At 32.7% G+C, this 17,373-nt stretch overlaps 1 protein-coding gene across 1 annotated transcript in view; it reads right to left on the bottom strand.

The window, feature by feature from the left end:
- The window catches only part of LOC132124445 (potassium voltage-gated channel subfamily H member 2-like), a 123,957-nt gene extending 115,283 nt beyond the window's left edge, over window positions 1-8,674 (bottom strand). Inside the window, exon 1 of the mRNA XM_059535445.1 lies at window positions 8,309-8,674. Within this exon, the coding sequence (XP_059391428.1) occupies window positions 8,309-8,384 (76 nt within the window). The 5' untranslated portion in view covers window positions 8,385-8,674. The remainder of the gene's footprint in view (window positions 1-8,308) is intronic.
- Between the last annotated feature and the right edge of the window lie 8,699 nt (window positions 8,675-17,373).

The raw sequence follows: 17,373 nt of genomic DNA, 5'->3' as shown, positions 1-17,373 counted from the left end.
AATGTAAAAATATATTATATTTACATAAATTATTTAAATACAATTAAATTTATAAGAAAATTAGGAAAAATTTGACAGTTATTAATGTTAAGTCTAATTCGTATAAATAAATATATAATTATACCTATGTATATATATATATATTTATAAACACACACACATAAACACACATGCATGTATACATACATATTAATTTCATATTTTTTTCCCTACATTGTCTTTTTTTATATATATTTTTATTAAAATAAATACCCCTTTCCAAAATTACATTTGAAACAAGCTGAAAAATAGACGGATATAATATAGTATAATATAAAAACAAGGATATTCTAAAAAAAAAAAAAAGAATTAAATTAAATTAAATTAAATTAAATTAAATTAAATTAAATTAAATTAAATTAAATTAAATTAAATTAAATTAAATTAAATTAAATTAAATTTGACTAATGTCACAAGTAATTTTTTTAATTATCCCGGTCACAAATCAAGATATAATATTGTAGAGAAGATCACAGAAAAGCATGTGTAAACCACGAGACCGGACTGTAAAAGACACATCATCCCTCCATATCTGGGACAGATGTAGAGTACGGGATGGACACATGGACTGACCTTCACACGGGAACACCTGACCTCTGCTAAAACCACACCAGAGTCTCACTTTGCTAATGTTCTGGAGAGTTCAGTCATCTCTCACGGGACGCAAACGATAACAGAGAGCCAAAACCAGGAAACAGAGACGCTTCTTATGAGAAAGTGAAGTCAGCAGTGTCAAATTAAACCCATGGAGTTTCATTTCATTCGGCAAGACTGACTGACTCATTTACTTGAAAGGACAAAGATTTTATAAATTTATAAAGGATAAATTATGCTAATGTTTTTCACAGCTTATGTTCAAAGGATGCAAATATTAGAGCAGGGCACGGTATATTTATTTCCAGACTTGTTTCTCTTTTTTTATTATAAAGTAAAATAATTATATGGACAAGCTTGCAAAAATAAAAAAATAAGTAAGTATGTAAGTGTGTATATGTTTTTTAAATACTTTATTTTCCTCTTGTTTCTCTTGTTTGTGTATAGTAAAATAATTCTAGGGTGAACACTGCAGAAACAAAGGGAAAAAATATTATTTTAATAGTTTTCCACTTGTTTCTCATGTTTTTATACAGTGAAATAAGTATATAGTGAATCTTGCACATAATTATATGATGAAAATAAATATAAATAATGATTATTTTAATTATATATATTTTAAAACCTTGCCTTTATTGCTATTGATTTTATAATATTAATACACACATATAGATAGTTATGTACAAAACCATAATGCATTTTTGAATGGTAAACATTTAAAGTGCATATTTAATGTTTACTTGCATGTCAAGCTAGTTTCTTCAAAGATCATTTATCATGATGACGTTATCTTTAAATATGCAGATATTAAATGTTTCTCCCAAAAAAGACACTTTGAATGGGTGATAAGAGCTTGTCTGATGCTTGTATTACATGTTGAAATTACAGTCAGTAATGCATCAGATCTATAAGCGCCTCACCTTAACTAGAAACCTCCCATATTTGTAATTTCTATTCTATATTTGGGTGTCCTCAGAAAAGCATCGGTGATAAATCTTGTTCAAGGTCTGTAAGGAGATTCGCTCGGCCCTGGATGCTCTCTTCAGACTTCACTCAGCGTCAGTAATGGACTTTTGTTGTTCATTTGTCACTGAGGCAAATCCATTCATCTGTGTGTCAAATAAATAACTTAAAGTCACAGAGCAGCGTTATGATTACACAGGTCGTTTACATTAAGAACTCTTAAAAGCATGTTTAATAGAGTTTGATTCATTTTAAGAGTCAAAGAGGGCGAGACAATTAGGAATCTTGACTAATAATTGGTTTTCAGAGAAAGCAGATTTGCAAGGAAATGGCATCATGCAACAGAATTGAATTATATAGTAAAGTATAGATTTTAGTCTTTGGTTTAATGCAGATGTAAGAAAAGACCATGACTCATTATGCAAATTAGAAATTGAAAGAATATCAACTGAAATTCAGCATGAAACTCATTAAAGAAGACCAATTAAAAAGCAATTAAAGAATGTGATAAGTCACTACTGGTTTAATTTGTCCTAAATAAATGTTAATGTAAATGTTTGTAAAATTAATACAATTTAAGAATAAAGTTTTTAAAATATAAAATTGCAATTTATATAAAAAATAATTTAATTAAAATAAAGTAAATAAACTACACCCTACAAAATCAATGTTAATTTAAATTCTGTTTGTAAATAAAAAATGTCATTTTAAATTAAACAAAAGTTAAAAAATGTAATTAAAAAAATGTGATTTATATATTAAACATTTTAGATTTTTTTAAAGGATAAAGTTTATAAAAATACACCCACAGCTAAAATGATATTGTAAATTTTAAGCACTTTTAGTTTCATTTAAATATTCAATGCTATTTTACATTTTATTTGTGAATTAAACAAAATTGTAAAAAAAAAAGGTACAAAAGCACACTTACAATTCATACTAGATCGTTTTCATTTGAACTAAATATTTAACGTTAATTAAAATTTTGTTTAAATAAAATCTTTTAAGCTTTTTAAAAAAAAATATCCCAGCTGAAATTAGAAAGTAAATATGAATAACTTTTGGTTTCATTTTTACTAAACATTCAATCAATGTTAATTAAAATATTGTTTGTAAAAAAAATAAAAATAAAATAATCTTACATTTTATTAAACATACGGTTCATAAATAAAATATTCCCTAGAGCTGAAATAGTAATGTAACATTAAAACCACAGATGGTTTATTTTTTTCTAATTATATAATTAATGTTAATTTAAATTATGTCTGTATATTAAAAAAAAAGATATATATTAAATTAATTAATGTATAAAGTGAATAAATAAAATACAACTACAGCTGAAAATGTAATGTAACATTAAAATCACTGATGGTTGAATTTTTTACTAAATATTTCAATTAATGTTAATTTAAACACACACACACACATATATATATATATATATATATAGTATACATGCTAAGCACTAATAATTGAATGAGTAAACATATAAAAGATGCGTGTGTTGCTCTGTAGAGAAGCGCTGTATTGGTCCTGCAGTAGATAAACCTTCCTCAACAGTAAAAACAATCCCAACAGAAGCTGGATCTGTTCCTGACGACTTTAGCAGCTGCTCCACACTGAGACAAAACACACACACTGTCTCCGTCCATCTGTCTCCCTCAAATGAGAACATTTACTGCCATTAATATTCCTGATTAGCCTCGGCGAATGTTCAAATTGGAGGCTTGGTGAATGTAAATGGATGGGAAACAAATTCAGTGAACTGTTCCACTCTAAACATCCAGCAGATCGAGGTGTGCAGGAACATACAGGACAGTCTGAGACGAGATAGACATCTAAAATGAGCCATTACTGACTAATACTGTACGTAAAGTGAACAAATTCCTCTCCATTTGCATCTGGAAAACAAACGGATCTCATCCATCTAACTTTCTCCTAAAAGGAAACAGAACCTCCGTTATAAGCGATGAGCAGCTTTTGTGATCCTGTTAAATGCATTGAAGCCAGTAAACGAATACAATATTAACTTGTTTAACTGCACTCTTGGTTTAATAGAGATAAATGATAATAATCAGCCTGATGGAGGATCACATGATCAGAAAAAAGATGGAAACGGAACATGCACATCATGTAAGTTTATTAAAATATTAACTAAACAATATATATAAGTTAAAACAAATATAGGTACATTACGTAAACACGCCTACAGGAACATGATGTAAAAATGTAATGTAAAATATTTAACAAATGCTAAAATATGTAAATTTATAAGTTAATGTGTACTGTATATAAAACTATTAGTACATTATGCATTCATATAAATATATTTAATATTCTGCATAATGTACATATTAATATGACATAATATAAAAATATATAATTTAGTATGAAAAGTATATAAATTATGTGAAAGAAAATAAATATATGTATTAGCTTTTAATTTATTTACATGTAGGTGTATGTTTAATATTTATTTAATTTATATGCTGTACATATTAAGTTATTATTATTTATTTGTTTAAGTTAATATGCACAGTTTGTAAATTAAGTACAATATTAAATATACTAAATAAATGTGCAAATATGTGTATATTTAAAAGAAAATAAATTAGAAACATTATTATGTCTAGGTCTATAAATGATACTAAACTGAATCTATAGACATTTGCACAGTTTACTCCCAAAAACAATAGAGAGGAAAGATGTAAACTCTCATATTGGGAGCTGAAAGCACCATCAAATTAGTCAAAATAAATAAATAATAACATTAATAAGTGAGCATACAAAAGGGCAATGGATTATTTAGTACACTTGTGAATGTTCCAGTTTTGTAGAAATCTGCTGAGCTTTCTGTGGTGATTTAGACGCTCAGTTCAGATTAGATAAGACATGTTTAAAGCTGCTAGGACAAATGTTGAAGCAACTACCAGTTAACCTGACAAATGCATTTAGTGTGGTGCATGCATTGCACAGGAACAGGGAAATAAAAAAAGAAAACCAACTAGAAAATAAGCAAATGACTCTGAGAATAAACCTCCCTGGACAGAAGAGTGATGGGAAACTTCAGCCAACGGAGAGAAGAGGAAACTTCTGTTCTCTTCTCTGGGAGTCGAGTCAACAGCAGTCATCCTTTAAGTGCTTTTACATGATGGATGTCAGCTCTCTCAAAAGGGCGTCAGATAAAGGCCAGCAGCAAGCGCTGGAGTCTTCAGTAAATGACAGGCACTTCACGGGTCAGAAGAGAGGATTTTAAAGGTGATAGTTTCTGTGTGGAATACAGAGGTGACGTTTGCTCACAGAGATGCTACTTTCACTGCGATCACTGCTTTCACTGGGTTTATAGAAATGTCATCTCAGTTGAAACGCTGTTTAAAATCTAAAAACATTTAAATAATGTATTGCTAATCTTCAAAGACTCACTTGATCTATCAGATGTTTTACAGTTATGGCAGATTTCAAAGCATGCAACTTAACCTAGATTCAGGCAAATGATGTTATATTATTATATAATTAGATTTTCTAATTCTAATATCGCTTTGTTACATTTCTCAAGTCAGGAATGAAATTCTCAAAACTACTTCTATAAACTCCACATCGATGTTCATTGACAAATACTTGCTTTGAGATGAACTAAAGATTTTGAGTAAGTTGCAGGCTTTTGCAGTTAATCTATTGTGTGGTGCTGTATGTACGAATTGTTTAAAAAAATGCATATACTTTTTTGCAAATATTAAGGATGATTAGAAAAATGCACTAAAGCAACTTAGAAAAACCCACCCTTGATGCATTATCATAACCATCTCTTGAGTTGTCAGCTGACTCTATAAGTGAGGTTTAAACTGATCTCCACCACCTCTGAGTCGACGGCTGATAAACACTAAAATTAAAGCTTTAAAGGAACGGCCCATTCTAAAGGATTGTCAAACTAGATGTTGTTCTTTGGCTCATTCTGCATATCAAATCGTTCCAACTCCTGACAGATTATAATGTTGTTGTTGTTTTTTGCATGCAGTGCATCAGAGTCGCTAACAAACACAGAGAAAGAAAGGCACATTTGAATAGATGAAAGTGTGTTTTATCTGTGAGGAAAGAACAAGCCGTGTCTCCTGAGGACACAGAACAATGCATGTAGCGACGAGCAGCACCTGAAAGACGACGGCAGAGGAAACAGCAAATCCTCTTTGTGTGGCTTTAACAAGGAGGAAAGCAAAGCGTGTTTAAGGGTTTTACACTCTTTCTCCTGTCAGCATGTATTGCAGATGCAAACTTGTGGAAAGTGGTTAAAATAGCACAAGAGACTGTTAGATGCAAGGTTTTCACACCGAAACAACAGCAATATGTGCATGTATATACTGTACATACACATATGCAAAACAGCATGCATGCAAGCTGAGTAACTGAAACAATCATCAAAATCTTATACACAACCAAACTCCTCTTCTTGACTCATCTGGGACACGTCCTGCTCTGTAATCTAAACCTTACACCATGTGTCTTTAGAGAAAGAGAGAGAGAGACCATAGCAACCACTCTGCATCCCAGAATACTGTCAGAAGTAGACCATGACAACTCAGCAGCGATGTGACAGCAAAGACAGAGACACAACTTCATATAGATATATAACTATAAATACCCCACATTAAAGCTGAGCAATGTTCAGTGTAATCTCAGACTCTCCTCTAATACAGAGTAGATAGATAGATAGATAGATAGATAGATAGATAGATAGATAGAAGATAGATAGATAGATAGATAGATAGATAGATAGATAGATAGATAGATAGAAGATAGGAGATAGATAGATAGATAGATAGATAGATAGATAGATAGATAGATAGATAGATAGATAGATAGATAGATAGATGATAGAAGATAGGAGATAGATAGATAGATAGAAGATAGATAGATAGATAGATAGATAGATAGATAGATAGATAGATAGATAGATAGAAGATAGATAGATAGATAGATAGATAGATAGATAGATAGATAGATAGATAGATAGATAGATAGATAGAGAGAAGATAGATAGATAGATAGATAGATAGATAGATAGATAGATAGATAGATAGATAGATAGATAGAAGATAGATAGATAGATAGATAGATAGATAGATAGATAGATAGATAGATAGATAGATAGATAGATAGATAGATAGATAGATAGATAGATAGATTTGCCCCCTTCCAGATTTCTGATTATTTTTGCATGTACTGTGTCACGCTTTAATGTTTCAGATCATCAAACAAATTGAGATATTAGACAAAGATGACACAAGTGAACACAACATGCAGTTTTTAAATGAAGGTTTTTATTATTAAGGGAAAACGAAATCCAAAACTGCACGGCCCTGTGTGAAGAAGTGTTTGCCCCCCTGTTAAACTGTGGTTTATCACACCTGAGTTCAGTTCCTCTATCCACACTCAGACCTGATTACTGACACACCTGTTCACAATCTACAGATCTCTTAAACACACCTGCCTGACAAACTCAAGTACACAAAAGATCCCTTAAAAACTAGACGTCATGCTGCGATCCAAAGAAATTGAGTAATTGAGATCTATCAGTCTGGAGACATTTTTATTCACAAATGGACCTTCATCTCATCTCCCGATCACCGGAGAGAAAACACTCCCAAACGCTGAGTTTTTAATATTCGGGGCAGATAACAAAATCGTGTTTCCTCACAATGGGAAGCATACAGTGTTCTTTTTGAACCGGTCTAGTGTGAGACGTCAAGGCTAGAAAAGCAGATCCAAGCCATCTGGAGAGAAACACTGAAGGAGTAACACTAGAGGCTTCTGGTCAGTGTGATGACCGCACATACTGAAACAACATACACTTGCTCTACAATAGCACTTCTCGAAAGCTTGCGATGAGTTTTGATGGAAGGTAATACACTATTTAAAGCGACAGAGGGAGAGACGCTGTATCTTGAAAGAGGAAGGGTAGTGGTGTTAAGATGGAAAATGAAAGCATTGATTTCTGTCACTTCACTACTGATGCAAACCAGACTTGATTTATAGCAATTCAGAACCGTTTCAAACACTTTGGGTTTTCATGATCAACCAAATCCTCACTGAATATTAAACAGCAATAGAATATCGTTTATCAAAGGAGTAAATCTATCAATGGGTAATACAAAATTGGCATCTGGCCATTAGTCTGGGTATTGTGATATAATTGTTTTTTATTAAAGCATCAATCACCTACTGTGTGTGTAAACACCTATGAAGTATTAATAATTCAGAATTATAGATTGATATATGATACTCCACTATTCTAGATGTTTGAGATAATCAATGTAAATAGTGAAAATGTTCCATTATTCCTCACATTATGTACAGTATATACACACACCTGTTTACACATAAGCAAGTCTTACGAAGAGCGTACAGTGGTGATACAATGTTATTTGGATTTATAATATAATACTGAACGATATATTAACTAACCATGGTATTCTCCAAGGTATTTGCAGAGGGACACCACACTGTAAAGAGTGGTAACATGTAGTTTTCACCTTTAGGCTGATTTTCTACCTGATCTGACCTTTTAAAGTGACTTTCCTTTGAGTTATATAACGCACTCAGGTGAGTGACAGGTCACCTGAAGAACGCGGTGCAAGGTATAAGTCAAAATAAACAAATTAAATAAATAAAACAATGCATTCTGTGCGTAAAATACTCTAAATAGACACGAACTTACTTTGACTTTCGAATTTCCTGATGATCGTGTCGAGGAAGGTGTTTTGCGGCGCGACGTGCCCCCGTCGTACCGGCATCCTTGCGCGCTCCTTCAACCGGAGAACTTCATCCGCCGACGCTCACGAACGCGACGCGCCTCTCCAAACGCGAGTCAATACCACCATAGTTTATTATAGCTAGCCCAATTAAAGTGCTCTCCTCAGTTTTCATTCGTAGAAGTCAAGTCCCGTTTATTTCTATAGCGCTTTATGCAATACTGATTGTGTCAATGCAGCTCAAACAGGAACATAGTTTGTCAATAATGCACGAGGACAATAACAGAGTCATTTTTCCAGCTATAGGAAAGAGATGCGATGCATTTGACGCGTATCGCTCCTGGGTTCATTCAGCGTCTAATCTAATCACAAATATCAGTAAAATTAATTACTGCTCTGAGTAGGGTTGCAATAAAGAACGGCGCAAAACTATAGCTTGCAGACATCATAAATATTTCGTTCCGTGCAGTTCGGCTCCTTGATGTCGTCACGCCTTGAGCTTTGGTGGAAATGAACAGAAATCACAGGTGAACCGGGACGCTTCCTGATAATCCCGAGCGGACTCCGTGCGCGATCTCCTGAACTCATCTGACAGCTTCACGCGCTTTGTTTTCCACCTTCTGCGGAGACTGTACATGATACGTCACCGGTGCACGCGTGGCGGACGTGGGGTTTCCCTGCGCCGTCATGCGCGTGCGGGGGACAAAAGGCGCTCCCCGTGGACATTTCGGCGGCACTATGCGTTTGCGCGCAGGTTTTTAGTGCAATTTCATCGAGTTTGCAACTTCTTTCTAATCAGCACGAGAAGCCAAAACACTCGAAGCGAAATTTATTTTCACCTGATTTTTTTGGGTGCGCGAAATGTGCTTCAGAAGGGGGCGCGGTGCTTTGTACCCATGTTTAGACAGACTGTCTTTGAAGCATCCCAGCAGTGAGATCTTCCAGCCTCCTCCCCATCCACCCCTCACATTCACTATCAGCAGATGATCAGATGGTGAATGCACATGACACACGAGGTGGAAATGCAATAAGTTAGATGCATTTGTGTGTGTGTGTGTGTGCGCGCGTTTTCTTCTCCAGTCCACTTTCACTGGTTTGTCAACCTTGTATGATTTACAGTAGAAAATAAACCTACTAAAGAGGTTAGTTTAATTGCTGCATTAAAATTGCACTTCTCAGTCATTTTGAATTGACTAATAGTTTAAACCCAGAAATCATAAAATGACTTAAATAAGTAATGAATAAATATCTGAAAATATGTAAATAAAAATAAATAAATAAATGTTTTCTATATTAAACCAGTGTGTTTAAGGGAAAATACATGTATCAAATGAAGTAAAAACCACTGTACATATTTATTTTAAATACAAAAATTTCCTACAAACATTTATTAAAGAAGTCATTTGTCATAAAAATGAAAGAAGTCTATGGCAATAATAATTCATTTCTTTATGATCAACAGAGCTAGTTTAATAAAGAGTATTTCATTACAACAAACATTAAAGACTGAAAAAATTATAAATCATAACATAATTTAAAGGCTGTACACAATGTAGATCTCGTAGAATTTTAGGAAATATTAAAGAGAAAATATTCAGTCATATAAAGACTACATGAAGAACAGTGGACGGATACGAGGACGTGCGTCTGTCCATTCAGCATCTCGACAGGTCTCCGTCTGCGGAAAGTGCAAAAGTACATGAACATTGGAGGAATCTGGGAGTATTTGAACCTGGAATCTTGATTCATATCTTTCTAAAAGTTCACTGTACCCTCGGAGCAGAAGATACACATGAAAAATTCATTGAATATGCATTTATCAGCACGAATCGATGTGTGACAAACACATTAACATTTACAGACTGCAAAAATAAATGTTTTACTCTTTATTTTTTTCTTGCTTTCTAGTGAATATCTAAATGTGTTTTTTTTTTTTAAATCAAAATCAATTTACTTTGTTTTGCAGCAGATGACATTAATCTTTTGTCTCCTCCAGATGTTCACTGATGGACTGGAGTGCTGTGGATTATTGTGATGTTTTTATCAGCTGTTTGGACTCTCATTCTGACGGCACCCATTCACTGCAGAGCATCCATTGGCAAAACACTGATGTAATGCTAACTATAGTCAACTAGTCCTTTTTTAAGTAAGTTTATGCTTAAGACTGCCAATGGGTAACAACAAAAACCTTGCTTTCTCTGAATAAAGTTTATTTTCCAAACAATAACATGGGCAGATGTTGTTCTTGTTTTATAAACAACCTCAATTAAATTTGATCGTTTTCAGAAAACAAAACTTGATGATTTCATTCTGCATCTCTAGTTAATGAATCTTGATTTAAGAATACTTGCTTAGATACTATAAGAATAACGTTTAGATATTTGTACAGTAGTGAAAAAGACACTTTTTGAAGTGCATGCAAGACTTTCCATTCATTCTTGAAAGTTCTTGTTAACAGGTTTGCAAACTGTGATTATGATGATTTGAAGCTGATTTTGACTGAAATAAAATTGCCATCTTGAGCAATTTCACATTTAGCTCTTTTTTACTTCTCAACAAAGACATAAAGAGCAAAGGAAGTGTATCATGTGTGTAATTGATGCTCTGTGTGTATTTGATCACTGTTATGGTGCCACAGGGAATTATGGGAAACAGTGTTGTGGCAAAATACTGTCGCCTCATAAAGCAGCTAAATGAGTGTTCCAGGAAGCTTTATGGCTGTTTTTAATCAACAATACACAATGCATTGAAACTAAATTGAACAGCGTCCACAATGGCAATTTAATTACTGTCAGTATATCAGATTCTGTAATTGGCACACCCTCCACTTGAAGAAAATCCAGCTTCCAGACTGTAAATCCCATCATTCTGACTCAAACGCTGCTTAAATCATGCAGACGATCTCCTCAGTGCCCACATTTTCATTTTTAGAACAAGTTTTGCAGCACTGACACGTTTGGATGAATGCATGAGCTTTTCAGTTTTTTTTCCACACAGTGAATTTATACTTGGACAAAAAAAGCACAACAAAAGCAGTTTGCAAGTCTTCTGAAGTCATACGATAGCTTTATGTTATAAATAGGCTAGAATTGATTGTCTAAATGTCAGCTTAAATGTCAGTCTGCTTCTCACACAACGCTTCTTTAACTCTTGACTTTTTTGTAACAAATAATAAAGATTCAACTATAAAGTACTACTTGAGCTTCTAAGTACAAACGTGTATATATAAAGCATATTTAAAACTAATTAAATTATTATTACTAAAAAAACATAAGAAATAATAAAAAAACTATATGGGCTGAATTGTTGATCATTTTAGAAGATTAAATGAATTACTGTAAAAAAAAATAATAATAATAAAATTAAAAATAATTTTATTTAAAAATGAAAAAAATTAAAATTGATTTTTTTAAGCATAAGTATATTTTTTATTAAGTATTTATTTTTTATTAATTGAAAATAACAGAAAACTGTAGAAAAAAAAATTACACCAAAACGAGAGACAAACATAAATGTGTTGTGCAGCAATACTCCCAAAACTTCTTACACATGTGAGAAGAAAAAGTTTGTATGAACAAATAATAATAATAATTACAGTAGTAGCAGTTATAATAATAATAATAATAATAATAATAATAATAATAATAATAATATATTATTTAAGTTTTAATGATTGTTTTTTTTGTGGTAAATAGTCTATGAATGACTTATATATGAATAAAATTGTCTGTTTTTTATGGTGCTTTATGGATGTTTTTGGTCCTTTTTGGAGCTTGACAGTATAAATCACCATCCTCTTTCACTGAAAGGAAAACAGAAGCTCAGACATTCAGCATTGTTTCGTCAAAAACTTCTCTTGGCACGTCTGTCCTCGTAAACTGCTGTGTGTCAATCCTTTCAGGAGATTCATCCCCTGATGTCAGAGCCGTTTCCTCTGGTGTTACCCTTCCAGGCAGCAGGTGCACTCACAGCTGTGAATGATGGGAGAACGACGGGCTCGGCGTCTCCGCTGGAGCACGGGGTTCTGCAGCAGTCACAGAACAGCTGAAGACACGGCTCCTGAGAGAGAGACAGACATGTTATCAGAGGCCAGAACAGACCAGAGCTGAACCCACCATGGATAACAATCCAAATTGTCTTCATGCTACATTTGCTTTAATGCCAGTGGCCTGCTCTCTTTGATGGAGCGGAGTCGAGGGATCATTTAGAGCGGCGCGGGCCGCACCATTCGGTTTCTCTCTGAGCCCATTAGGAGACGAGAAAGGAGAGGACAGATGTGAAGACAAAAGAGGAAAAGGATGTGTGAGTTTGCTGTTAGGGCAGGAGCAGACTGGTTTCCATGGCAACCCGACCGAAGATTCCATTTCAAACATATTTTTAAATAGTTACAGCAAACTTTCCCACGGATGAAACATTTAAATCAAGAACAGAGAACACAAGCCAGACTCACTTTAGTGCTTTAGTGAGGTTAATAAATCAATGATTGTGATAACATACGTGATTGGAATTAGTTTGGGAGTTCAGTACTGTCTGAATCTGTTTGATTAATTACTGTCATACATTATAAGATAAATACTGTGAACCATGAAACATATTTTAATTTATATACTTATTATTTTATATAATAACAAATAAAATAATAATAATAATCATATTCAAAGATACAACTTTTAATATTATTTATTATTATAATTATTGTAATATTATAATATATTATATATAATTTTATTGTTATTATTAGAAATTGTATGTATATATATTATTTATATATATATATATATATATTATTTTAAATAACAATAAAATAATAATAATAATAATAATCATTATTATTATAAATAATATTAAAAGATAAAACTTTTCATTTTAATAATGTATTAGATATTTTTTTATTAATAATAAAACTAACATTACAGTTAGTTTATATTAACTCATCTAAAGTGTTAACAAATAGAACTTGTGTTACACTAACTAAAGTTTTATTTAACATGTTTTTCATTCAGCATTGTTTCATAAGATCATTTAAATGTGCTTGTTACTCGTAACAGTGCACTGCATGATTTGACAGTTTTTAAAGTTTGAACTTTTATATCGCATAAATTACCCGAATGGACCGTTTTTAAGCGGAGAACGACTTCCATCTTAGTCACAACGGCTGATCTAGAGCTGTGCTGCAGTTTTAGCTAGTTAAAGCTCCAGTCTGTTTAATGATGTGTTCTAGTGTATGAGAAGTGCTGACTGACTCCAGGCTCTCTCTTCTCTATTCGTGCGATACAGTGTGACTCTTCTCTGCAGCACACAGCACAGCAGCTCTCCGCTTCCACCTTCACTTCAGAGCAGGACAGAGAAGGACATCAGAGGTGCAGGTGGATGAGAATAGCTCCTCTCCTGTGAGATGGACGGATGCTGACGGATGCTGACAATCATCAGGACTCCCGCCGGGCCACAACAGCTCGCAGACATTTACTGAGAAAATATGGAGCAAAACTGAGAGTCCAGAGCTAATGTATGAAATATGTTTGTTTTGCTAGTTATTCACACAGTGAATTATTCACAATTACATTGGAATATGATTATTTGATGAGACCTTATAAGCAATGACTAAACCGACCACACGGCTGTGTTTCTCAAAAGCATCGTAACCTTAGTTGGGTCTATGATCTTTTGGGAAACACAGCCCAAGAGTGAGGTATGATTATTAGCATTGAATTATCATAAAAAATACTTTTTATTTCAGCTATTTTATTTTCATTTTATTTAGCTATTTTATTTTATTTCAGTTTATTTTAAATTCAACATTTCACTAAAATAACTAAAACTGAAAAAGAAATTAATAGAGCTATATAGACTTTTTAACATATATCTTTAGATTTTTATTAATTTTTTTTCATAGTATTTTAAAAATAGTCTTTGTTTAAGAGTTTTAAGCCATGAACCAAACCAACCTTCTAGAGGCAGGATTATGATAATTAACTTAAACTAAAATCATAAAAAAAAAACAAAAAAAAACTTTAATTTAAATAAAACAAAGGAATTAATAAATTAATAAATAAATAGAACAAAATAAAACATTTTATCTCAGCTAGGCTTTCTCATTTTCATTTCGGGTAACTTGACTAAACTAACTGAAACTAAAACTGGAATAAAAAAAACTATACAGACATTAAAAAACTGACAAAAGCATATAAAAATTGACTAAACTATTAAAACTGAAATGAAAAAAATAAAATATAAAAATAAAACGTTATTCAAAATATACTATAATAAACTATAATATATAAAAATAAACTATAATATTATATCAGTGATACTAAAATTATACATCTACAAGGTGAATCACAACTGATTTGAATCATAAAGTATTTCAAAATTTGATAAACGGACAAAAGCACAGATTTTTACAGCTTTAGTTAGGGAAAGAACTACGAAAATAAAAAAAATTCAAATTAAAAACAATCAAATTAAAAGCAATGGAGAAGTATAGAACCCTTAATTTAAAGTTGTCGATTATATCTATAGAAAAAATATATTTTATGTTGTTTGTAGCATTTCTTTCTGTGGTCTTTTTTTCTTATTAGTGGAGTTTTTTTGTACAGCATCATGGGTAATGTAGTTCTTCACCAGGAAAGGAATTCCAATGTTAAATATCAGATTCTTTAAAAAAAAGAGGTTGAAATAATGTGACTCATAGATTCAACAAAATCATATACCACTGGTTAACAAAAGCTTTATTCAACATGTTTAGTTTTGTTTTCATTGACAGAAGCTGGAAAGCATTTGATTTTAACTAGTTGTATATGTTTATACTGTATGGTTAGTAGTATTTTTTAGTTCAAGTTTAGTTTTTTTTCAGCTCTTCCACTGATTTAGAAGATTCACTCCAGCATCTGAATGCAGTGCACTGAATGATTCGAGAGTTTTTTTTTTACAGATTTATTAGAAATATCTGACTGTTTGCAACTTTGAAAACTCAATTACTATGTTTCTGCTTTTTCTTCAGGTGCTGCCAGTGGCGGAGAAACTAAACTCTTTGAAAGTCAGTCCAGTCTGAGTTTATTTCTGTCCATGATCATTAGTTTGGAGTTAAGAGGAACAATCCTTCAGTGAGCTGTGACATTTACTTGTGCCGGTGGCAGAAATGTAAATTGGGTAATTTGATTTGGACTGGATGAAGAAGAACAAATCATCTAGGAACAAGAGGAAGTACTTTTAGTTACTCTCTGAACAGATCTCCTCCCAGAGATCCGGAGGAGCCCAATTCTTTCTGAATTCATATTCTTGTCTGATATTTAGTCAGCTATTCCGTCCAGAGCATCAGATTCTTTCAGCAATGTCAGAGTGACTTTCCGAACATCAAGCCGATATTTTCTGTTCAAAGAGAGGATGTGGATTTCACTTCTCCACACTGAGACGCTCTTAGACGAAGCCTGATTGAGTTTCATGTCACCGAATCTCAATCCAATAACCAAAGCAGCTCTTTCTGTCAGAGATCCGTTTATACATGAAAGACAAACCCTGGGAAGACAAACAGCACATAATGTTTGATAAATACCATGAGTTTGCAAGTGTCTGGGATGACTTCCTGTTCCTGGAGGTCAAAGGTGAGGTTATGGGGAGCGAGACAACACAACAAAGACACTGGGTTTGAGGAGCGCAGCTTCCATTGAGCATCCCGTTCAGATGGATTACATGATTAATGATTTCTTATTAATGTGAGCACAGCTCGAGGGACTCGTCCAGCCATCTGTGTCCAAATTAGAGGAGAATTAAACACTTCCAAAAATACAGAGCCATCCGGAGCAGATGTGAACACACAGACTCAAGCATCCCAATTAGCATGCCATTAACATAGATGACATTATTATTTGTGTCTGAACTGTAGTAGTTTAAACACATGATCTGTTGCTGCCGGTTCGATGGAGCACCAGAGCCCTTTAAGTGACGAGCTGCTGAAGTTCATTAATAGTTGTAATCAAACGAGTCAAGCTGCTTAAATCTGTTTCAGACACACTTCATTCCTCCCGAAGACTTATCTCACTGTTTTAAATGAGTCGATCAACTCAAACTCTATTCTGTCTTATCATCTAAAACATAATTAATGAACAGTCTGCACGCCGCATGATTCAGTTTTTATTCTTTACATTCTCAGATGCTTTAATGCAAATCAGTGCCAGTTGCAATATTTTGTGTATGCTTGTCTTGGACTGAAATTGGCATTAAAATTGCACACAAGAGAACTGGTAAATTGCTAAAGCTGTGATGTAGCCTAATGGAAGATGGATTTTTTTTTTTTTTTTTTTTTTGTAAGAGCGTGTCTGTGCATTTGTTAGGAAACACTCACATCTGTTTATATTCAGCAAAACAGCATTAAACCATGAATGTGACCCGGAAATTGATTGTATGGGTATATGAAAATATGAAAATGAATTTGATCATTTAAAAAAAGTGTAAAATATCAAACAAAAATAAAATTATCAAGCTATCTATTTATATATATATAAAAGAGACGGTAATGTTTTCTCTGGGTTCTTGGTTCTAAATAAATGCGACTTATAGTACAGTGCGACTTATATATGTTTTTTTCCTTGTAATGACGTATTTTTGGACTGATGCAACTTATACTTAGGTGCGACTAATAGTTCGAAAAATACGGTAGTTGGACAAGTTAATAATTTACATTTGAGAAATCACCATAATTATGTTTGATGTGGGGGGTGCTTTTGATGTTTAGCACACTGTCTTAGTATGAGTTTCTTTTTATCTGATCAATTAACAAAAATAAACAAACAAACAAACAAAAACGTTTTTAATAGTTTTAATAGTTAATAATTTGTTAATAATTCCGTTATGTGCTTTTGTCATTTTTATAATTTTTTTCTTAAATACTACAACTCAGGTTTAATGTATTATTATTATTATTATTATTATTATTATTATTATTATATTTCAATTTTTGCTTTTATTTGTATTTGTTTCCAGTTAGTAATTATAGTGCGTAATGTTTTTTCACTTAGTTGCCAAAGCAACTCTA

The sequence above is a fragment of the Carassius carassius genome, chromosome 42 (genome assembly GCF_963082965.1).
Source record: "Carassius carassius chromosome 42, fCarCar2.1, whole genome shotgun sequence".
In the NCBI taxonomy this organism is placed as follows: Eukaryota; Metazoa; Chordata; class Actinopteri; order Cypriniformes; family Cyprinidae; genus Carassius; species Carassius carassius.
Note: the sequence above shows the minus strand (reverse complement) of the source record. Positions and strands in the feature narration are given on the sequence as shown.